The sequence below is a fragment of the Desmodus rotundus genome, chromosome 2 (assembly GCF_022682495.2).
Source record: "Desmodus rotundus isolate HL8 chromosome 2, HLdesRot8A.1, whole genome shotgun sequence".
NCBI lineage: Eukaryota > Metazoa > Chordata > Mammalia > Chiroptera > Phyllostomidae > Desmodus > Desmodus rotundus.
In genome coordinates, this window is record NC_071388.1 from 22,951,952 (window position 1) to 22,976,504 (window position 24,553).

A 24,553-nucleotide genomic window follows, 5' to 3' on the forward strand; every position below is an offset into this window, starting at 1 on the left:
TGTATTCCCCTGGGAGGGAATGTACTCGCTGGGTGTGGGAGCTGGGTGGGTATCAGTTGACTTGTGCTATATACCACCCCGGCCCAAACTTAGTCGTTTGAAACAGGCACCATTTTATCCAGCTCATGTTTCTGTGGTTTGGCTGGATGGACGGGGGGGTTTTCACATGGTCTTGTCAGGTCCCCAGCAGCAGGATAACAAACCCAGGGATGCACACTTTTCAGCCTTCACTTGCATGATGTTTGGTGAAGTCCCTTTGGCCAAAGCAATTCACACTAGCAAGGGCAAATTCAAGGTAGAGAAATAAGCTACGGTTTTTAATGGGAGGAGCTTCAGTGTACAGTGGTCATTGGTTTTCATCTGCCATATGGCAGGACAGCGGCAGGAGGGAGAGTTTTTTCTCTTTTTAGCCCTTTGTACTTTTTGCATTCGAATCGGGTAAATATTACCTATTCAGAAAGAACTCAACTTTTAAAAATTAAAATGCATGCCCTGAGATTACCTTCAAAATAATCCGGTGATGAAGGAGAGTGGGTGGGGGCAGGAGCAGGAGGAGAGGAGGGAGATGCAGGTGAAAGAAGAATGGCCATGAGTTGATAACTGGTGGAGCTGTGTGATGAATGCGTGAAACTCAATGATGCTCTTCTCCTTCGCAGATGTTAAAATTTCCTGCAACAGAATTTTTTTTTTTTAATTTGCAAGTTGAATACCCTGTTTGAGGCTTGCTTAGGCAGTAAGTGAATTGCTTTTATCATCCCCATTGATCTTCTTGACTACCCTGGAGGGGGAGGGGACTGGTTTGGCCCCGACAGCAGCCATATTGAGGGCGCTGATACCAGAGGGTCAGCTGCGGAGTGGGGCCGCAGGGCAGCCCCAAGCAGAGGTGGTGGGCCTTGAGGGATTCTTGGAGAGCAGAGAGGAAAGGAGATTTAGGGAGCTGCCTCCACCCTGTGAGCAGGAGCAGTGGCTGTAAAATCCAAGGGTGGGATGGTGTTGGTGGTGGCTGGGGAGGTGTAAGTTACTTGACTGTTTCAGAAACACAGAGCTTCTGAGACAAGAAGAGAGCCTTTCCAAGGATTCCAGACAAAAATTATAGAGCACATAGAAGCATCTGAGGGAAAATGACTCAGTGACAAAGAAAGATTCATTTTCTTGCCTCTTCACTCATCACTCAGGATGGCCACCGGTGTGCACAGGCTGTGCGCACTGGGGGGCTTGGAGTCACCCATGTGGCCTGGGCCTGGCTCTAAAGGGTGCCACCTCAGAGCTGCTCTGAGGGTGCTAGGCACCCCGGCCAGCCCTTCTGTGGCAGACAGGACAATCCTTCACCTCTCCTACCCAGTCATGTAGGGTCCCTAGCTAGTCCTAAGGACCTTCCCCTGTTGCAAACGTCTAAGAGCTTTACCACAGGCTGCACCCTCTGAGGCCACGCTCACTCCCTTTCGGTAAGTGGTGGTAAGTTTTTGTTCTTTTTCATGGCCGAGTAATATTCCCTTATACATATACCACAGCTTTTTTTTATGCACTCTATTGATGGGCACTTGGGCTACTTCCATAGCCCGGATATTATAAATAACACTGCAATGGACATAGGGGTGTATATATTATTTTGAACTAGTGTTTGAGGTTTCTTCAGATATATATCCAGAAGTGGAATCACTGGGTCATAAGGCAGTTCCATATTTAATTTTTTGAGAAACTTCCATACTGTTTTCCATAGTGGCTGCACCAATCTGCATTCCCACCAACAGTGCACAAGGGCTGAGATGCACATTAAACAATTCTGTCCACAAATTGATAATTATTGAAGCTGAGTAATGCTTACATAGGGTTCTATTTATTTCTTCCCTCTCTCTCTCCCTCTCTCTCTCTCTGACTCATACTTAAAATTTCCATGATAAAATTTTTTTTAAAAAATCACTACAGAGCCCTGACTTTACCTCAACCCAGTGATTCTGAGGCATGAAGTAAAAGCTGAAGGGTAGGGTGAAAATGTTTCTTTGGTACATAATTTTGTAATTAAGAATCTGAGAATGGGCAAAGGACCTGAGTAGACACTTCTCCAAAGAGGACATATAGAAGGCCAATAAGCATATGAAAAGATGCTCAATGTCACTAATCATCAGAGAAAAGTAAATTAAAACCACAATGAGATATCACCTCACACCTGTCAGAATGGCCACCAGCAATAAATCGACCAACAATAAGTGGTGGCAAGGATGTGGGGAAAAGGGAGCCCCCATACACTGTTGCTGGGAATGCAGACTGGTGCAGCCACTGTGGAAAACAGTATGGAGGTTTCTCAAAACATTAAAACTGTAACTGACCCAGTGATTCCACTTCTGGGTGTATATCTGAAGAAACCCCAAAGACTAATTCAAAAAAATATGCACACCCATGTGTTTGTTGCAGTGTTGCAATAACCAAGATTCGGGAGCACGGGTGCCCATCAGTAGATGAGTGGGTAAAAATGCTGTGGTCCCTTTACACAATGGAATACTACTTGGATGTAAAAAAGAAGGAAATCTTACCCTTTGCAACAGCATGGGTGGACCTGGAGAGTATTATGCTAAATGAAATAAGTCAGTCAGAAAAAGACAGATACTGTATAATTTCACTGAGATAGGGAACCTAAGGAACAAAATAAACTAACAAACAAAATAGAAACAGACTCACAGATACAGAGACCAGACCGACAGCTGTCAGAGGGGAGGGGGTTTGTGGGGCTGAGTGAGAAGGTAAAGGGAAGAAAAGAGAAAAACAACCTCAGACACAGATGACAGTATGAACAGCATGGTGATTACCAGGAGGGAAGGGGGCGGCAGAGGTAGAAGAGGGTGAAAGGGGGATAGATGGTGGTGGAAGGAGACTTGACTTGGGGTGGTGAACACATAATACAATACACAGATGATGTGTTATAGAATTGTGTACCTGAAACCCGTATAATTTTATTAACCAATGGCACCACAATAAATTGAATAAAAACGTAAAAAAAAAAATCTGAGAGTTTAATGGATTAAATATATAAATAATTTGTTTTTTAAAGTGAGTTTTGCCATGTCCACTTCCTCTGTGTAACTGAGAGCTCCCCACAGGGGCTAGCTTTTATTCACATCTGTATCCCTGTCCCTTAGCACAGTGCCTAGCACACAGTAGGTGTGCATAAGTGTTTGTTGAACAAAGGAATGCTTGAATGTTATCTCCTATCGTACGCAAAGCACCAAGATGGCACAGGCGCCCAGACTGCTTCATAACTTGCATTGAAATCAATACTACCAACTTTTTTTTGTCGCTGCTACCAAACAATAAATTGTCCAAATCCTAAAATATCAAAACTGAGAGGAACTTTGAGTCCAATTTGTACAACCCTCTCATGTTATAGAGAGGAAACCAAGGTACAGGAAGGAAACGTGACCTTTCCAAGGCCACACCACTTGGGACAGAACCTAAGCAGGAACGCGGGCTCTGGAGCCTGGTCTGGCCTCTTTTCGGTATACCGCCCAACTCTGTGTCTGTGAGTCCAACACGTGCCCGCAACCCCACATCCCCAGGTAAAGAAAGAGCATTTGGAAGCGGTGACTATGGTTTTCCCATGGGTCATTGCAACTCCACAGCTCTCTCCAGGACAGTGCTTTCCTCACAGGGTCATCTCCCTTATGTCAAGAGAACTTAAAATTCAAACACCTTAATTTTAAAAACAAACAGAAAAGTGATTATTTTCATGAGAAAGGATTTTGGTGCACATTTTTTTCAAGGAGGCGAACTCTTTCAAGTGTCTCTGAAATATGAGTCACTTTTTAACATTTCCATCTGCATCCAGCTTGCCAGGAGCGAAGTGACTGAGTAAAGTCAGGCGCAGCCCAGGCCGCAGCCCCCAGTCCTGTCATGTCAAGTGCCACAGGGTGCTTTCAACGTTCCCAAGCCAAAAAAAATCAATTAAAAATAACACACCAAGAGTGTAAATAAATAGGGAAAAATATCTCAAGCTCTTGTAATACTAAGTATCTGTTGGTTTAATAAAAAGCTTTTAAATTAAAATGTTAGAGTCACTGGGCCTTATAGTTTAATTTCATTGTCACTCAAAGCAGCATAATTCGAAAGGTCTCTTGTGTCGTTCATATCCTGGGCTTTTTCATGCAAAACATTTGCAGCTCTGTCCAGTGCCTCTTTCAAGAATCTTGAGACACTTCCATCCCCCAACCTAACCGAGGAGGCCAGATTTCTTTGCTGTTAAAAGGATTACTGAGCCGTTCGCTTTATATAATCCAGAAGACTGGGAGTAACAGGAAGGAGCAAACAAGAGATGTCAAGGAGAGAGGTTACAAGCTAGGACTGGACTTCAGAGAAGCTCTCTAAGCAAGCTGAGGTCAAAGAATGTTCTTTAGGCACCCTGATAAAGCTGGGGCTCAGGAAACAGTGTTCTGGGAGCCATTTACTTAGGCAAGCAGAGGGGTTAGCTTACATCCATTCATCAAGGGTTAAGCTTTAAACCCAGGAACTTCGGGTGAGTCAGGGCCAGAGCCCTGTGAAGAAAGGAGACACCTTATCTCTAGCCAGCCCTGCCTCAAAATAGCTCTCTTCCCCAGGGCGGGTGGAGGCTCGTCATCCCTGTGCAGCGCAGCACGCATAGGAGGCACAGCCGCTCCGAGGCGCCCCAGCCGGCCCCACTTAGTCAGAAAGTCAATGAGTATGCTTTATTCATCTCTTGCACAAAGTTAGATCTCTCTGCGTGAAGCAATGAATAATTTAGCAACCCTCAAATGGCTTGCACTGAATCAGGATGTTCCAGTCAGGAAGGACCGTACAACTTAACCTGGATCAGCCTGTTGTTTTTACAGATGGATAAAATGAGACCCGGGGAGAGGACAGGGTTTGCGCAGGAACACACAGGGAGCCCCTGGCTGCACGGAGGCCTAAAACCCGGGCTATATTCTCTTCTGTTGGCAATGCCGCAGTGCTGATCTGAAAGATGAATGAAACACTCATGCCCCTGGTCAATTTTCCTTCCGTTGTTAAGGAAATCATTTCCAATGCTCCGAGAGTTCCCAAATCCACACTCGCACAGTCAGCTCTTGTGAAACCCTTTCATTGTGAGTCTCTCGAACTTCCCCTTCTATCTTCATAATCCAGACGGCTTTCCTTTTGAGGTTCGATATATAGGCTGCCACTGTTGTTTTCTCCTGGCTGCGGGAAGAGACTGTTACAAATGGGTAATTGAAGGACTTGGGGAGTTGCTTGGAATGGGGTCAGGCAAAAATGCCCACCCGTCTCATCAGCCGCTCAGCCCTGCCAAAGGGTGGTGACTCACAGCTCGGGCCTTGCCCTCCCAGTGGCCATCTGTGAGATGGCACAGCTCAAACATTCCTTCTGCCACCCCTCCTCCGCGGCTCTTTGCATTCTGTGCCCCCTTTGTGTATCCTCTGCACAGTACGGGCTCTGTCCAGAGCTGCAGGAGGCGCCCGAGCTCTGCCCAGGGGCGGGGGCCAGCCCGGGCTCGCGAAGGCCGCTGGGGACCAGGCAAAGTAACGGGGATGTAGAATGCAGACCAAGGGAATGTGCTCTTAGGCAAATGCCTGGCTCCAACCAGCTTAAAACAGTTTCGTTTCAGCTTATTACCATACAGGACTTTGTGTCAGAGACTGAAGAAAAATAAAGTGCTAAGAGGCAGGAAATTGAATTTCAGCCTCTTTTACGTGTCTCCCGTGATTGTCATCTGTTAAATGTTCCCATTTATTTCTCGCATGAGTCACTTGGGCCGGACTTATCATAGCTCTTAGGTGGAAATTGGTTCCGCAGTTGTGGGATTTTTCTCTACTAGCTGGACTCCCCATAAAGGCCCAGGGCTTTGTCATTCCCACAGGGCTTCCTACCATAGTGCGGGCACATGGCAGGTGCTTAATAAATGTTTAATAACTGTGTCCTACTGATCAGCGCCACAATTCTAGACTCACTTTGTGCGAAAGGTCGTGGCATGAAAGTCCTCACTTTATTCAAGAAAAGGCAAAAGGGCAAAGAAAAATGACACCAAATGTTTACACACCATGAATGACAGAGCCAGGCCTCAATTGCATGTCTTTTCAAACAAGATCCTGCCTTACCTGTCCACCTATCCATCCGCCCAGAATGGAGACAGAAAATATTATACTACAGACCCATGGGCTGACGTCAGTGAAACAGGAGGTAGTATTAGACCATCGCTTGAGGGGTCTTTCTTACAATTTTCATGTCAATTTTTTTAGGACATTTTAACTGTCCTTAGCTTACTACACGAGTTACATAAACATTCTCTTACATTTATGGAATTATAAAAATATAACTTTTTTCTAGCAAGAGTTCAGTCAAAATCAATTGTTTTATCAGAATTAAACTGGGTTCCTTTGTAGCTGAGGAACTAAAAATAAGATGCAAATTGATGCCTAGCAAATAAGATAAATCTCTCATTGTTCTGACTAATATCAACTCAAAATGCAATTCGAACATCTCAGTAACATGCATATTCATGTTCAAAGATCATCCTATAAAAAGAACTCCAACAAGTATTCGTTGAGTGCCTACTGGGTACACAGCATGGTTCTGACTGGTCTTGTAGTTCTGCCGTTAACTAGCTAGAGGACCTTCGGTACCCGCTAAAGGACCCGGTATTTTTGAATGCCAACCATGTGCCAGGAACCTCAAAATATACTCTACACATGAAATTTCATTAATCCTCATGACAATCTCATGGTGTAAAAATGAGGACTCTCATTTTTAATCTACTCTTAATCTACTCAAAATCACACAGCTAATAAATGACAAAGCTGGTATTTGACCCAGATATTAGTGATTCTAAAGTCCATACTTTGCCTGCTATACCAGAACTTCTCGATCTTAGGTCATGTTAGTATTACCTAAAGAGCTTTTGTATAATACTGAGACCTCGGCCCCTCCTCAGGCCAATGATATCAGAATATCAGAATATCAACCAGGGTGAAGAGCCACTGTCCTGGGAAAGCTAAGCTTCAGGTTCTTCAACTGTAGTGCCCTGGCTGGTATGGCTGAGTTGGTTGAGCATCATCCTATAAACCAGAAGGTTGCAGGTTCAATACCCAGTCAGGGTACACGCCTAGGTTGTGGGTTTGGTCCCTGATTGGAGTGCCTAGGAGAGGCAGCCAATCAATGTTCCTCTCTCACATGGATGTTTTTCTCCTTCTTTCTCCCTCCCTTTCCCTCTCTCTAAAATCAATAAGCACATCCTCAGGTGAGAATTAAAAAAATAATTTTAAAAAATTGTTACCATAGATCAGGATGTCAAACTCATTTTCACTGGGGGCCACATCAACCTCACAGTTGCTTTCAAAGGGCCAAATGTAATTTTAGGACTGTATAAATGTAACTACTCCTTAACTAGAGGCAAGGAGCTCAGCACTGCTGCTGGGTAGAAACAAGGTGGAGGGCCGGATTCGGCCCATGGGCCTTGTGTTTGCCACCTGTGCCACAGACAGTTAACTAGTTACTAATAAGAAATAGAAAAGAGGGAATTAGACATTGAGTTTAATTAACTGAGGTGCATAAGCCTGCTTGCTTAGCCAGGAAGCTATAGCATTTACAGACTCATTCACACACTCCCGGGGACTGGCTGAGGGGACTTAATCCTAGGAGCGCAGGAAATGCCCCAGGAGCACATGCTAAGAGATGCAGGGGCAGGTGCTTAACCATAGAGGCCTGTCAGTCTAACTAGGGGGTGGACCTATCAAAAGCCCATGAAAGCTTGGGAAGTTGATTAGTTGATTGGTTATTTTGAAAAAAGCACTTGGGCCCTGGCAGGTGTGGCTCAGTGGACTGAGCGCAGACCTGCGAACCAGAGGGTCGCCGGTTTGATTCCCAGTCAGGGCACAAGCCTGGGTTGCCAGCCAAGTTCCCAGTGGGAGGTGCATGAGAAGCAACCACACATCGATGTTTCTCTCCCTCTCTTTCTCCTTCCTTGCCCCTTTCTCTAAAAATAAATAAATAAAATCTTTAAAAAAGAAAAAGCACTTGGTCTGTCCCAAACCCAAGCTAATCTAATCCCAGGGGAACAAAAAAGCCCGCCCTCTCAGTGACCTGCACTCTCCCCATTTGTCCATGTGCTGTCTCACCCAGGAATGCACGCAGCCGTGTGGCTCTAGCAGCAATCAGGGCCTGTGGCAGAGTGCTTGGGCTCCAAAGGACTAAGCTTTAATATGAAACAGAACTCTGGACACTGGCCTTTGTTTTGGCCTTGCTGAGGACTTTTCCCATGGTGGGACGGAAGCAGATGAGACACTGGAAACCAAGGGGCAGATTTCCTCCCAAATAAACCCTGCCACATCACCAATCCCTGTGCGTGTGCAATGCTTTCTTTGAAATCCCATGGAAGAGTCCAATTTTCCGCTGACGACAAAGTGAGGAGTTTAGATGGACGTCTCTACTTCTACTTCTTGGCCTCAAGAAGTAGAAAGTAGGTCCTTTCTACTTCTGTCGTCACCGGAACCATGGCAGTAGTGTGGGGCCACTTGAGAAGCCCCAGTCTGCATGTGGAGGAAGCAGTTGTCACCCCCACTGCCAGATACTCTCCCAACCTTCTGCCTGAGTGCAGGCTGTCAGTGAGCCTGGTGAGACGCGCAGGGGAAAGGCTCTGAAGCAGACAAGTGTCTCATATAGTTATGAAAATTAATATATACATTTAGAACAAGGCCCTCCAGTTCTAAGAGATTCCCCATGCCATCTTTCTCTCTCTGTCATCTTTTCAGGTCAATCATAGTTTTTAGGTAAAATCCTCACCGCTCCAAACTATTCTAGTGCTACCCTCTACATCATGACATCAAAAAGTCTTCTGAAATCTTTATAACCTTTGACCCAGAATTCTGCTTACAGAAATTTATTCTAAGGAAGCAAACAGAAAGCAGAAAAAGCTTTCTGAAAAAAAAAGTTCACTGCATTATTATTTATCGTAGTGGAAAATTGGAAACCACTCATATGTTTAAAGGTAGGGAAATGATTCAGTAAAATATGGTATAGCCTACTAAATGGAGAAATGGCCATTACAAATGATACTTACATACACTTTTAAATGCTGTGGAAAAATATTAGCACATGTTATAATGCTGAAAAAGTGTAGGGTACACAATGACATAGAGTAGTCTATGAGTTCAGTGACATAGAGTTGAGTAATCTCAGCCATGTCCTTATTTTTATACATAGAAAAAAGAATAAAAATACTAGTATGCAAAAATTAAAATATCACAAATTAGTTTTACCATCAACCTGATTCTAAATGTTTGAAGAGCCGAATATAAAAGTGGTCCTGAAGCAGACCCCAGCCAGAGGAATTTTCTCTCTGCCCCCGGGCCTCTGAGCCTGAACAGACAGACGACTTACAAACAGCAGAGTAGAGACACGAAACCACAGGTTTTAGGTGTTGGAGGCAAAGACAAATTTAATTTTAGAGTCAAATATAGAAAAAGAAACGAAGAAAACCCAATGGCCAAAATCAACTCTACTTCAGTCCAGCAAGGCGTCAAGAAGGAAATGGGATTCACAAATGAATTAATTTATGGCAAGCAAGGTTGCCGTTTTCAAAGTATTTCGTATTCGTTGCCTCACAGGGTCCTCATAACACTCGCAGGTGGGTAGGAAGCTCAGTGTTGGGATCAGTCCGTTTCGCAGGTGTGGAATGAGCCTCAGGCAGGTGGCGTGACTGACTTGCGTAATGGCTGCAGCTGAGCGTGGCCAAGGCCCAATGCCCCCTTCTTTCCTGACACTGCTGGGCCAAGACTGGAGGTGGCAGCTTGGGACAAGGCGGTGCCTCTGCTGGCCAGGTGTGCTTAGGGGTTAGCAGACCGTCCATGCCGGGGGCAGACCACACAGTCCAGGACCCTGCAACCCAGGAACCAGCGCACATATGTGTTTAGCAGTCGCAGCACATGTGGCAGTTCCTTTCAGGGACACGTTCCCGTTCCTTGTCTGTGGTCCACTGGGTGCTGGATGACCTCTGTGCCCGTGGCCAAGGCCCTCCCTCCCTTTGCCTTGAGTCGCATGGGGCCTCTCCACCCTGGTGCATGCAGAGAGACCTTAAGCGCCACAGTCCCAGCAGGCGCCAGCCTAGTGCCTGTGCACCTGTGCTCGGGTGTTTGGTGTTCCCTGTCTTTCTCACAACTTGAACCTTGTGCTTTTGCAAACAACAGTGTTTGCTCAACGATCCGAACAGCAAAGGGAAGATTGCAGGTGGTCTCCAGGCTGTGGGTGGGTAGGAGGCTGTGCATTTCGAAAGACAGGAGATCCAGGAGTCCCTCCAGCATGCCGGTGACTTGGGCTGAAGGCTCCTAAAGCTTCTTGAGGCCAAGTTTGATAATAAAGGGTGCACTGGGCCACAATTCAGTGACTAGGTTGTAAATTCTGACCATCCAAAAGCTAATACATTTAATGAAGATAATATATTTAGGAAGACTATGTTGCTTCCTCTGTTCTTAACTTTAATCTCACCCTGCTTCTTTTAAATTCAAAACACAGGTTCCCTTTCGGCTGTTGTTAACTTCAGAAAGCAAAGCAGGCTATTCCAGCTTTTGTTCGAAGTACAGCTTAATCCACAATTGAGGTTTTGTTCTTCTAGATTTGAAAATCTTGGAATTTGCACACCGCCTTTCACTTCAACCCTCTGGTCCAAAAAGAAGCACAAAATCGTATTTCTCTTTCCTTCCACAGGCTGCATTTTAGATAGCCTGCATACGCAGGAAACTGTTCCCTGTAAATGTACTCTTATTAAAGAGCTATTAAATAATGTTTATCTTCGCATTGGTGTGGAGTGGGGGGCGGTTAGACGTTGCCCAAACAATCAGAAGTGGTAACCTGCAAGGAACTAAATTTCCCTTGTCTGGACCTCAACATTCTCTTCAGGATAAGCTCACTCCGGGATTCAATAAAGATGTGTTCTCAGATCATTTATCCTGTGTCATTTTAAGAAATAATTAGGTGAAGAACAACTTTAAATTCTCTGTAAAAGTGCCATAGACATTCATTATGTTGATCATTTTAAAAAACAAACCAAAACAAAAACCTTGCTGATAACTTGCACTTGGACTTCAGTGCTTGGGCAAAGTTTGGCTACGCTTTTCTCTTCTTTTTTTTTAAATTTTAATCAGTGGAAAGAAAAAGAAAAGCAAGTCACAGGATGCATGTGCAGTTCTTTTTGCCTTCCCTGCCAGGGGCCTCAAAGCCTAATTTTCTGCTGGGTGTCAGGCGTCCTGCCCAGCCTAGATTCTCTGGGTTAGTTCTCATTCTTTAACCCTTGTTGCCCCTGGCCACGCCAGACTTCTCTCTCTCTGATTTACTTATCCCATCTTTGTTTAAGGAGCCTGCATCTTCTTTTATGATCCCCCTCAAAACTTCCCAGAAGTGTGTAGGTATAACAGTTTGTTATTCTAGATACCCTAAAAATGTCCTTTCAATCTGCCTTAAACAGCATATGCAATCTGTTTGGGTGATTTTCCCTTGCAAGCCTCCCAGAGGCCTACCCCAGAATTGTGGACGGTCACAGTGAGCTGGACTCTGCCCTGCTCGGTCCCCTCATGAGAGCACATCTAGTCTAATGTTTTACTGTGGTGAGTGAGTCACTCACACGCTTCAGTACTGGTCTCATTAGCAACAACTGCCTTGCAGCTGTGGGCGCCCCACCCAGCAGCCCGCCCCTGCTGCTGTGCAGCTGCTCTGGGATGTGCTGGGACACCACAGCCTGTGAATCATGCCTGAGCTTCCCCCGAGCTGAAGCACAGGTGCCCTTCATTTCAAGTGTCCCGAATGTTCACCTCATTGTTCAACAAAGCTTAACATCTGTGCTTCCTGCCACAGAGCAGGAAAACTTTCTCGTCTCCCCAGAATGTATTTGTGTAGTCCAAGGAGGCTGCCACTTGTGAGGAAAAGAGAGTCTGCAAAGTCACTCAAGAAGCAACTGGGGAAAACTCTTTTGGGTTCTGAGGACCATGAGAGGAAAGGTTGAGGGAGAAAGGGAACAGAGTGGGCATTTTTTTCTCTTTTTCTTTTTCTTTCTCCTTTCTCCACCCACCACCCCCACTCTGACAGAATATTTCTTGACCCTCAGCTTTGAGTCAGGCACTGGACCAAGTACTTGCCTAATTTTTTTCAGGCCTTCCCAGCAGGCATCTGGGTAGGCACATTGACACCCATCTTCCAGAGGAGAAAATGGGCTCAGGAGGACTAAAGTCCCAATTTAACTTGCTCAAGTTAAATTACTGTGCAATGGTGGATTCTGGATTCTACCCCACTTTGGTGGTGGGTGGGACTCATTGCACGGCCACTATAAATGCTGCTCACCGAGGGCAAAGCTGTTACCAAACTCCCACAGACTGAGTGCACAGGGCTCTACAGTGGAGGCCCCGTGCAGAGACTCGGAGACCAGGGCTCCTGGATTCAAACCCCAGTCCTGTCACTAGGTCTATGACCTTACTTAACTTCACTAGGTGCCTGTCCCGTGCATCTATACACTGGGGAGAGCTGTAAGGAGCAAACTAGTTCATCCTGGCATGATATCGGCACACGGCAAGTGGTAACTACCATTCTCCAGGTATACCCCAGTGCTGTTTGGTTGCAGGACAGGAAATGCTTCTTTCTTGCCCAGATGATAGTATTTTAATGCCTACCACTTAGAATGGCAGACCTGAGAGTCGGGTCACCTTTGGAACCTCCCAGGGAATTTTTTTAAAAAATATATCGATGCCTGTGTCCCACCCATAGAGATTCTGATTCAAGTGACTTGGGGAGTAGCTTAGGCAGGATGGGGAGGGACTCTTAGTAGATCTCAAGGTGTGGTCCCTGGACCACATCTCAGCATAACCACAGAGCTTGCCCCACCTGGCCCTGCTGAATCAGATACACAGCTCAGGAAAATAAATCCTCTGGGTGAACTGATGCCCACGATGTCTAAGAACCATTGCTCTAAGAGCAACCACTGCCTCATCCTAAGTACACGGCTGGATGACGGAGGCTGACTGGAGCACTCATCTGTTCGCCTACGCTGAGCAGTGAACTCAAGTGTGCTAGCCTCCTCGGGCCATAGTGTGTTGTGACTCCATTAGCCCATCCTCTCTCAGGCCAGGAAAGGCAGATCCTCCTAAGTCTGTGTATCAAACGTAGAAGGACATCAAGCTTAGATAGCCCAATTTGTATATTTCATGATGCAGATCATAGAGCCACCGACCCAAAATACTGGTATTAAATGCCTCTGAGACCATGTTACCCAGACCCCTTGGCTGCCAGCCCACCGGCATCTCTCCACTTGGAGCGGCCCTGCCACCGGCCCATGGGCACTGCCCCTGCCCTCCTCTCCCAGGCACCGCAGGGAGGATGCGACTGTGCGTTGCCTTAGTTACTCTCCTCTTTTTCTGCTCCCCCAACTTGCCCCCTGTCCCATAATCGCCAGTCTTGCTCTTGTTGATGCACTTCCAGGACGTTTTAGTTGGATCTTACAGGCCACAGAGCCACTCTGTCCCTTCTAGGGACTGCCTAACTGGGCTCTGAGCCCTGATGGGACACTCTGACACTCTCAGAGACATGGGTGGCTGTTTCCCTCTTTTTCTGATAGAGCAGCTCTCCAGAGCGCTGAAATTCTTCAGCACTGTGTCTTGTTCCTGCTCCTTTAGCCGTCATTAGTCTCTTCTGGAAAGAAGAAATGTTTGCTTTAAACTTCTGCGTTCAATGTTTCTCCCACTTCTGTGGAACTTGTGATCAGCTGTTTCTCCAATGTCATATACTTTATCTTTCATGATCTGATTAAAGAGAAATACCACAGTAACTTCTAGTGAAACAGATGCCATCTGTGTGCATTTGGCATTGTAACTTCACACAAGAAAAGCACTCATGCTTTCCTTATGCCTCATGTAACCATCCCCTGGGATGCGCACAGTAAAACTTCACAATTGTTTAAAACAATACATTCACTTCTCGATAACTTCATCTCAGCTTTAAGCAAGTGAACGCAATCATCGAAGCAAGGGAAAAGAACAACAGAACAGCAGCAAGTGCACGGGGAGGAAAGCAGAAGAGGGAAGAGAGTGGGCCACAGGGAGGGAGAGAGGAGGAGGCAGAAGGACAGACCATCCAGAGATTAGAACACCTAAGCTGAGGAGCTACTCAGACAGGTATTAAATGTGACCAAATATTCGAGACTCTCACACTTGGATAGACTTGAGCAGACATAGATCTAAGGCCCTGTAGCCTGCACCCTTTAAGATACCAGAGGCTTGAGCCCTCAATGGTCCCATAGCCAGCAATTGGCTCCAAGGACCCTGGTCGTCTGATGCTAACCATATAGTTTATTTGAATCTTATGTTTATGATGCTATAATGCTTCCCTCAGATGACTTGTTTGTGCAAAGACAGATCCAGGGGTTGTGAAGGACACACTCACCTGCTTCTACACATTGGCAGCTTCTATTGCCTCCCACAAACAATCCAATGGCAGTATTGGACTACGATGGTCTGTAACGCTGAAGCTTACCTGGGAAAATCCAAAGGTGGGACTCTGGCTGGAGCTGCCTGGGACCGGTGAGAGACGAGGCTGGGCGGGGGCAGTGCTTTGCAAAGCAAAGAGGTGCCTTCATTGCGGCTCAGACAGAGGCTGTGCAAGGTGTCACCGTGAAAGAGACCCTACCCAAGAAGACAGAGTGAGGTGCTCCAAACAGAAAGTTGGTTTCACGGGATGCACTGTTGTGGAGGAGCTGGGGGAAATGCTCTGCAGAGGCAGCCAGTGGCTGGGACACCTTGGGACAGAACTGTGTGTCTGGAGGTCTCCCAAATCCTCCACAAGTCAGGAGCTATCATTGGGACATCTGCCACACTCTGAGTGGGTCCCGCCTGCCCCTCCTTTCCCACCTTGAAGGAGCCCAAGCCCTCAAAGTGAGTGGCGGAGGAGTGGAGGAATCACGCAGGAAACTAGTCAAGAAGCTGACTATCTTTCTCCCCGGCACACCCTCTGCACTTCTGCACGGCTCAGAGCCCTATTCGGGCCCAAACGAGGGTGGGAAAGCTCTGTATTCAACAAGAGATTAAAGCTTTGCTGTGTGACTAGACTGGACTTCCCACACCTAAAAATGAGATGCTTATTAATACCCAAAAGTGACCAGAAAAGTTGTAGGATAGCCTAGCACTTTACCTATGAAAGTGGAAGAATAATTCAACAGAGGGGGCTTAAGAGGTTGCTGATGAGAGAAAAATTGAGCTGTTTAGTTTTTATATCCAGCTGCATCCACCTTGCTCAGTATCTACAGCTTCCATTACTGGATGAAAGGGACGTGGTACTTTTACTGTGACTTTCAAAAGTATTTGTTTTTATATCTCATTAAGTGTCAATCAAGGGCTGGCAAATTGGTTTTCAAGCACATACTTTACGACCACAAATTACATAGCAGTGGGATGGAGAGGTGAGGTGACATGTATTAGTTACCTAGTGCTACCATAATGAATTACCACAAATTTATTGGCTTAAAACAACACAAGTTTATTATCTTACAGCTCTGGAGATCAGAAGTTCGAAATGGGTTTCACTGGGCTAAAATCACGGTGTCAGTGGGGCTTTGTTCCTTCTGGAGGCTCTAGGGAGAGATGTGTTTCCTTCTTTTCCAGCTGCTACAGCCCTGCCGCGGCCCTTGGATCAAAGCCCCTTCCCCATGTTCAAAGCCAGCGGCAGAGCATCTCCCAATCTCTCTCTCTGACTCCGCCTCTCCTGCTCTTGTCTTCCACTTACAAGGATCCCTGCGACTGCATAAGCCTCACCCAGATAACCCACAGTAATCTTTTTAACCTCACAATCCTCAGTTTATCTGCAGAGTCCTCTTTGCCGTGTACAGTGATACATTCACGGGTTCCGGGAATTAGGGGGAGGGTAGCAGGAGGGGTGTGTGTGGCATATTTCTACCTGCCAGATGTGTGTTCGCCACTCAGAGAACCCCCCACCCTTGCTCACTGGTTAGCCAGGTGTAACGGAGGCCTTGAGGAAAGAGGTTCTGTAGAATCCTGGGGAAATCTATTCATACTTGGTTCTTCATCTGTGAAATTATAGAATTAGCTGTTCTCTAAAGTGCCTTCCAAATCTAAACCCTATGCTCTTTTTCTCTTTGGCAAAACAAACATTTGAAGAAATCTGGCTGCTTGACTCAAGAAATCAAACTGATGCTTCAGTGCACATGGCCAGCCCCCAGCCCAGCCCTGAGCCAAGGAGGCTCTGCCAGCCCACACTGTCCCACTGTCAGGGGAAAGCAAGCAGCCTCTGCTCTCCCAAAGGCACAGGTGGGTGGTTCGAAGTGAGAGGTCTCTCCACCCAAGGGCAATGCGTTGTCCTATTGTTTTCTGCTGAATCACAATTGAAGGCTTTGGGCGATGCTGCCAATCTCAGAAATTGCTACTGACTCAGCACTGCTTCAGCGTCCAAGGAAGTCCCAGTGGAATGAGTAACTTCCCTGCAGGGCCTGCTCTTCTCAGGTCGGGGTGGACTCCCTCTGGCCTCCCTGGAGCACCAGGCTCTTAGAACAGCTGGTCACATAACACGAGATGGAAGGAAACTCAGACACCATGTCACAGATGTCCTTCCCATCATCACGTGATCTTGAGCTGGTTGTGTTTTGTTTTTCCAGCTATTCTGATAAATCGCACTGCTTTGGTGGCCTACTTCCCTCTCTGGTCTGGCTTTAGAAGTAAGGTACACTTTGCACCCTCAGCCCCCTGTGCCTAAGAGAAACACCTGGCTCCTCAGGACTCCTCTAGGTCGCTCTCTCCTTCCATTTTGGAGGTGGTATCATCTACCAGCAAGAGCTCTCGACCATCAGTGAGGACTTCCCGTTCCTGTCCTCTGAGCAGCTAGGGGCATTCGGCGAGTCACACCATGCTTTGGGCAACACTGGGGTTTGACTCTATTTCCCCCAAACTCCCTTCCAGTGCCAACACGAAGGGATCATCTTCCTCTGTCACAGACCTCCTGCATATGTAGCTCTGGGTCAGCCTGGGGAAAGCCTTCCCTGGATTAGCTTTTTCCTATGGCTTGCGACCACCATGTCTGTCCTCCCAGGAAGGCACTGCATCCATAGCCTCAGGAAGGCCCAGGCATTCTGCTGAGGGCTCCTTTCCTTTCCAAAACAGGTTTCTCAGTCCCTCCACTCCCAACCTAGACTAGACTGTCAGCTCTGCTCACCAGTCTCCTGACTGGTCAGGGGTGGGACCCAGAAACTGAACTGTGACTCTGATTCTTCATCCATGTGACAGGCCTATCATTCCCCCTTCAGTTGGGCCTGCCTAACCAGACCAGCCCTGGGTCACTCTGTGTGTGAGTGGAGAGATATTCTGGCCTGTTGGTGACTCTGAGGACAGACGCTGCTCAGTAGGTGGATGTCACCTTTGTCCCCACAGTGTCTGGAGCAGCCAGGGCCCCGCCCACCCATCCCACTGCTCCAGGGCTTCTGTGTAACAACGTGCTCTCTCTCGGGCCTGGCCGTACTTTGCCAAGGATTGCTTATTCCCAGGAGCTGCTTGGCTCCTTCGAACCACGAAGGTGCTCTCTGAAAGAGCCAGCACTGAGCATTGCTTTTTGCCACATCCACGTCAGAGTCAATTGACAACTCACATTTTCCCTAAAAAAATGAACAATCTTTTTTTTTTTTGCTCATCCAGCAAGGACAAGCCTGCCTTTCCTTTCTCACGTGGGTCTATGCACCATTCTCATCGCTTCAGGAGGAAACTGTGTGTACTAGCTGCCCATAAGGCCCAGCTCAGACTTGGTCTCCTTAAGAAGCACCATTCCTCCTGAGCACGTGGAGAAGAAGAGACAGGCCCATTGTTCCCGCCGGGAATACCAGGCAGCATGCTGGGTGTTCCCCTTGGGACCAGAAAAGCCACCTCCAAGACGCACCATCTCATGCTCTGTGTTGCTTCGGGTCTTTCTCACGTCTCTGCATCCACTTGTCCAGGCACTCCACGCAGGTGGAGTACTTACTTCCTTTTGCCCTGCTCAGTGAATGCCTTTTGTGAGGCTTTGATGTCCTTGCTCAGGTCTCCAGGGAGGGGATGAACATGTCCCCCACCTGCAGGCGGGGTCTCGCAGGCAAGTGAACAAAGGCATGCCTGGCCCCAGGGAGGCTGGGGGTGGGCCCAGTCTGGAATGCAGGGTCCCCTCTCTCAGGATGTGGAAGGCTGCAAGGCAGGACTGAGCCGCCCACAGTGTCAAGGGCAGGTCTGGCCACAGGGTCCTGACCTTGTCTGCTCGGAGGATCCAGCCAGGCTGAGGCTCTGAGGGAGGAAGGAGAACAGCAGGTAGAGCCAGGACATTCTGGTCGGCCCGCCCCTGCCACTGTGTAACCCAGACCCACAGGACACTGTACCTCCCAGGGTGAGCCTCTCATCTTGCCCCGAGTGGGGCAATAACTGCTGCCCTGCCTGCCTGGTGGGCGGGGCTGATGTTGTCAGGAGCAAACACAGTAGTCACGGAGGAAATGCTGTGAGAAGCACAAGCCCTTTGTGAGTCAGCGGTTGCTCTTTCCCACCCAGCTACCCACCACCCGCCACCCCTCCACCTATTTCCTGTGAGCATTTAGTGAGCTGGTGCTGCCCCTTAGCGGCCAAACAGCTCCTCATAATTCATTTCTATTACAACCCTAAGAAAAATGAATAATGATGAATATGTAATAATGAACTTAGCCTGGATTGTATCTATTTTTATAGCAATACAATCATAAACTATAATTTTAAATATATATTTTTAATAGAGGAAGTGGCCCACAAAAGGAGAAGTATATAATGCAGTCCTGGACCCACAGTGGGAAGTGCCTCCCAGCCCGCCCTTCCCCAGCCAGCTAGCCTGCTTCAGGCTGCTCCTGCAGACGGCCTGTCTGCGGCCGGAGGGTGGCACTTGCTAAGGCTTCCCTAGAATGGCTGGTATTTCCCCTGAGATGATGGGGACAGGATGGAAGAACAGGTGAGAAACCAAAGCACTTAACTGCTCTTCTTCAGCCTTCTAGAACCTTTTAAGATTCCCAAAGATCACAAAATGCCAAAGAGCTATCTTTCTCTTTGCTGGTACTGACAGCGCCAGTTGGCCTGGAGAGAAATTAGAGTTCCTGCCTATTAAAAACAAGTGACCCGTAACTGCTGAGTTCCCTCTGTATGAGAGGCCTCCTCACACATACATGTTCTTCCAGGCTGCTCGCCACAGCAACTGTCCCTATTTTCAGAGGAGGAATTGGGGGGTCAAGAGGTCACATGCTGGTGAGAGGGGAACAGCTTGCACCCAGGTAATCTGGCTTCGAACCACTCCTCTCGTCCCAGAGTGCTTGGAGTGAAATGCCATCAACCCTGCTGATTAAGAACGCAGAATGATAACAATCTGAGTGCTGGGGAGGAAAACACTTTAAAAAAAAAAAAAAATTGACAAGCCCGTCCCTCCATTCCAGTGAAATGAATAATCTAGTCCCCAGTCAATCTCTAGTCATGATGAATAATCAGCTGCGAACTCCTGCTCTTTGACCCGGGCAGCCATTTTCCGTTTCCCTTTCCATCTGACAGGGAGTCCTGCCGAGCACTGGGCGTTGCAGACACCCCCTTCGCTCCCCTCACGGCGCTGAGGAGCTTCCTTTTACACTTGGCTTCCTGGTGCTAGGCCTGGGATGAAAGGTTGCCAGACTTCGGGAAGTTTCCCTGCATGTCCCCTCCTAAGCTCTGTGCCCTCGCTGTGCCCTTCCTGGGCAGGCAGGATGGTGGGCATCTGGAGACCCACTGCAGAACTGAGAAAAACTTTGTCCTCTTGGTGACAGGAATCGCCCTGCCTTGAGGAAACCAGTGAGTGCAACACTGAAAAGGTTGGAGGGTCCGGCAGTGGAGGAGCAGGGGGACAGTGTGTCACAGAGGCCTACGAGGACCCAGGAAGACAGGCCATAACCCACCACTGGCACTGCTGGTTCCAGGGGCGTGGCTCCTGAGAAGGGCTCCTGACACCCACGGGGAAGTGAAGGGACCCACAGGCTCGCGCCCTGTGCGGCTGGAACACGCCAGCCTGTGTGCGGAGAGCCTTCTCCCAGGTCTTCCATCTCTGGGGCGGAGCTAAGTGAGATTGTGCTCGGGCTCTTACACCAAGTGGGGAAACTGGCATTTTACCAACATCCCCTGGGTGCGAGCCCCTGGCATGTTTGCACACGGCATCGTGTTTAACCACGGGGAGCACCCAGTGAGGTTGGGCTTATTTGCCCTGCTTCACATATTAGTAAGTTGAAGCTCAGAGGAGCTGAGAGATTTGGCCGAGATCACAAAGCCAACGAGGAGAGTATCGATTCACTGCATGATAAACTGGAACCCTGAGTTCCAGAAAGCACCGCACCCCGGAGACTGCAGTTTACCTGACCCAAGACACCTCTGGATACTTCTCTGCTCTCGAGCGCATCTGATCTTCCCACTGACTGGATTTACACATTGAGTAATCGCATAACTTGGTTGTGCATACGTGTGCCTGCACTCACTGTTGGCCTTCGTCCCAGTTTCCTGTCCCCTTCCTCCACCACACAGGAAGGCCAAGTCATGACTGTGTCAGTCCCTGTGGCCTCATTTGTCTGTCTGCCACAGGCATCTGGGCAGCTCTGGGGCTATTGACCAAGATAAGAACGGAGAAAACATGGGCTTGGGTTTAAATCCCAGCTCTGCCATAGTTTCAGGAAAAACCACCCAGACTCTAGGACGGGGATGGGGGTGAGGAGGGTCGAGTCAGAATGCTGTGGTCTCGGCCTGCGTCTGAGTGGAGCAGGGCAGGGGCCAGGGCCAGCGCCTTCCTGCCCGGAGATGAGGAACAGGCTGCTGTTGATAACTGGCAACTCTCAGCTCACGGGACACATTTTCAGGGTCCCAAACAAGACTTAGGTGGCTCCTATTCCCCCAATCCTCTCCCACGCACTGGTCTAAAACTCACTTTGAAGGCCATGGCCATGAGCCAAAGGTAACCGTCCCTGGGAGGGGACAACACTCGACAGCGTTGGAAAGCAGCAGAGTGCAATAGGGAAGAACACCTTGTGGAGCCCTCTAGGACCCAGGCTTTGCACATGGTCTCGTGGCCTCTGTTTCCTCATCTTTAACATATAGTAATAGATAATAGCATACATGGACAGCTGACAGTTCTGTAGGGCTGCTCAATGCACCTTTTACATAAATTAACTCATTTAAATGCCCACAATAGCTCGATGCCCATTTTCCCAGTGAGGTGGGCATGTAGGTCAATCACGTGCCCAAGGCTGTATAGAGTATGAGTAGCAAAGCTGAACTTTGAACTCAGCAGACAGGTGGCAATGTCCCTGCTCTTGACCTCTATACTGTTCTGGTTCTTAGGGGGATAATGAAGCCTTCCTCTTAGGTATGAGGGCAGGATTGAGAGAGGCCATCCATCTAAAGCTCCTGGCACAAAGCGAGGACTCAATTAATGCTTCTCCCTCCCTGGCCTTTTACATTTAGGAGGAGAGAGTCACAGCCTACCTCTCTCAGCCAAGGTCTGTGTTGTACATACAGTTGCTCAGCCAGCATCTTAGGGATGGATGAAAGGGCAGATTGTGGTAAGCTGGGGGGCAGGAGGGAGGGGCGCACTAGGAATCGAGATGTGTATGCGAGGCCCAGGTTGGAGGGCTGAACCACTGGAGCCAGCCCTGCATGCTCAGGAGCCACTTTGCTGACTGGGGCTCTGGTTTTGTGATAGGGACTTCAGTGGCTACTGCCCCTTGTATCAGAGTTAGCCTCGGAGCTCACCTAAAGGCCTGGGAGCCCCAGGTGACTGGGAAGCCACTGGAGAGGAGGAGGTACCTCCCCCCTACAGCCCCCAGCACTCTAGTGCTGAGAAAGGACTGAGGTTGCTCACTGGGGCTGGCAGTGTGGGGTGGTGGGTGTGGTGCGGGGGCCGGTGTGAGGAGATAGGGGTGCCCTGTTCCAGGTCTGGTATAGCCCAGGCCCATACCCAAGTGGTGGAGGTCCCATCCCTGCTCTGGCCAGAGTCAGCCACTGGCGAATGGAATGTGTTTCTTAGAACCCAGAAAGAGGTTTCCATAGGGACACGAAGAGCACAGCTCCCTTGGTGGACAGTCTCAAGTCAACCCGGCACATTTCAGCCAGAACCCAGCTTCGACAACACAGGCTGTCTGGGCAGTGGTTACTAAGGTCCATTCATTTATGTTTATCGAGACTATACGGGCCAAGGTCAGGTGTACACAGGCCAAAACAAGCAGACCTTGACTGGGCAACATACTGAGGCACTGGTTTCAGCATGTTCTTTCTGAATGTCCCTCAGCTCAATTGATACATCGTGATCAGGACAGTGAGATGAGTAAAATGGACTGCTGTTCCTGCTCTGACTGCATTTCAGTTTACAGCACAGCCTGCATATGCAAGGCAAGGTGAGACACGGCCATTTCCCACTTTCCCTGCACAGGGAAGTCTCTGATTCCCAATTGCTTAGATCTTTTGGGAGTAGAGGCTTAAAAATCCTTCTCAGAATAACAAAAAAAAAAAAAAAAGAAAGAAAGAAAGAAAGAAAGAGAGAGAGAGAAATGAAAAGAGAGACAAAAAACCTAAAAAGAAAAGAAATAAAAATTAAAAATAAAAATTCTACCCACTGCTCAGTTCGCTCTGTTCCTTGTAAGCACTGTCAGCACACAAGACTCCAGGACAGATCAATCCACTGTTCTCGTTCCATTCCACGTGACACGCCGGACTGGGCTTTTCTTGTTCAAGGTCTGCAAAGGACAGTCAAGATCCTACTTCATTTCTGAAGGGTTCTGGAAATGACAAAATGGTTTCTTTGCATCTTCGACATTTGCATCGACAATGAATATTTATGAAGTGCCCACACCCAAGTTGCTTGCCAGTTCTGAACCCAGATAAGAGGAAAGTTTCTTTATTCTGTTTCAGAGGAGGCTTAGTCTGTAAACTGAGGGTTTTTTTTTTTTTTTAACTTTTGAAAACCTTCCTTTTCCTGAAAAAAAAAGTCATGCTGTTTTTGCAAATGAAAGAGTAAAACTTTTGCTAATGTATAGTATTTCTTCAGTTGTCATTTGGGTTTGCAGAGTTTTCTGAAACCCTCAAATTACCTTATTTCTTTGCACTAAAAATACTTAGTCATTTGAACATCGGTTGAACTCATGACTTGTGGCAACTTGTGAATTCAACAGATGGTTTCATTTTTTCCAACCCGTTCTCCCCTCTTTCATCCACTCCACCCAAGAACAAATCATTCAGATACTGCACTACTCAAGTGAGTCACAAGGGATCTGTCACTGACCGAGTTCTGTCACCCGCAGTCTTGTGCTGTCCCCTCGTGGGAAGGACAGCGTGGGCCGGCTCCCATGCTCACCATCTCTCCCCCCCTACGAGAGGAGGGTCTACCAGGCTGGTCTTGAGCAGGTGGTGTGAACAGCTTGTGAGGGCCTGCATGGCCCCAGGTCTGGGGGCACTAAATGCCCTGTTATGTCTCTCTGGGGCGAAATGGCTCTGTGGACTTGGCCTTTGTCTTCTGTTTGAGACACAGTGAAGCAGACTGCCTCACCGAAGTCAGCCCTGGGAACTGGATGCCTGGAAAGGAGCATGACTGTTCGGGCCTTTGTAGAAACTTTTAGCTGGAGGAGAAGCTCCTTAAGCGGGGAGCTGGGTTTTAATCACCTAGCTATTCTTAGAGCCTCGCCCAGTGCTTGACACTTGGTAAATACACTTGTGAACTGGATTCAGATAAGTCTTTTGTCATCAACAGTCATTCACTGAGCACTTAGTTTTGGGTCCCTGGTTAAGACAGGGATACAAAGAGTTTGTATAAAGAACAGTCTCCGTTCTGATCAGGGCCTAGAGAATTAGGCCAGGCCTAAGAGAGGACACTTGCCAGCCTACAATGATGTGTTTTCATTGCTCCAGGAATAACACAGGCAGTAAGAGGCACTGGCTTTTGGGGAAAAGGATCGAAGCACTGAGCATGTGACATAGGGCCAGCTTTTCTGATTGGTGGAAATGGGGTTGTGCTTTTAAGGAAACAATATATAATAAATTCTATCACGTACCTCCTACCCTTTATGGATATCACTAGTTATCACAACACTCATGCCAGGGAAGTGTTATCATTGTCTGCCCACAGATGAGGAAACTTGGGCTCAGAGGAGTTAAGCAATTCTGCCCAGAGCCACACAGCACTGAGCGGGAAGACCAGGCTCCTACAGCAGGTCACTGTAACGCCAGAACCCATGCCTCTTGCACCAGGCCTCACCAAGGAGGAGAGGTCTCTAGGAAGAAAGGGCCCAGCAGGGCAAAGCTGGTGGACGCAGGTTCTCTGAGCACAACACTGACCAGGATAGCGGTGGAGTCGCGGGGTTACTGGGATGGATCCCCGGACCTGGCCCGCATGCAAGCCCAGTGGGCAGGCTGGGCGGAGGAGGGGCATCGGCAGGACCACCGGACAAGCTCCCCATGGCACACAGCTGCTGAGCAGCACCCACTGCCAAGCTCCAAAGACCTCAGAGGATTGCAAGTCTCATCATGAGGACATTTATAAAGATGCC

General features: G+C 48.1%; 1 protein-coding gene across 3 annotated transcripts in view; it reads right to left on the reverse strand.

Annotated features, from left to right (window-relative positions):
• Nucleotides 1-15,358: 15,358 nt before the first annotated feature.
• Nucleotides 15,359-24,553, reverse strand: part of CCNL1 (cyclin L1) — a 30,568-nt gene continuing 21,373 nt past the window's right edge. The window contains exons 11-12 of one of the 3 annotated variants that reach the window (XR_008426108.2): nt 22,628-22,747; nt 15,359-19,343 (exon numbers count right to left, since the gene is read on the reverse strand). Coding sequence is in view for 1 of the 3 variants with exons in the window: in XM_053918047.2 (XP_053774022.1) it covers nt 22,741-22,747 (7 nt within the window). In the remaining 2 variants the exon portion in view is untranslated. Of the gene's footprint in view, nt 19,344-22,523; nt 22,748-24,553 lie in introns of those variants that run through there. The other 2 variants (XR_008426109.2, XM_053918047.2) reach the window with 2 other exon arrangements.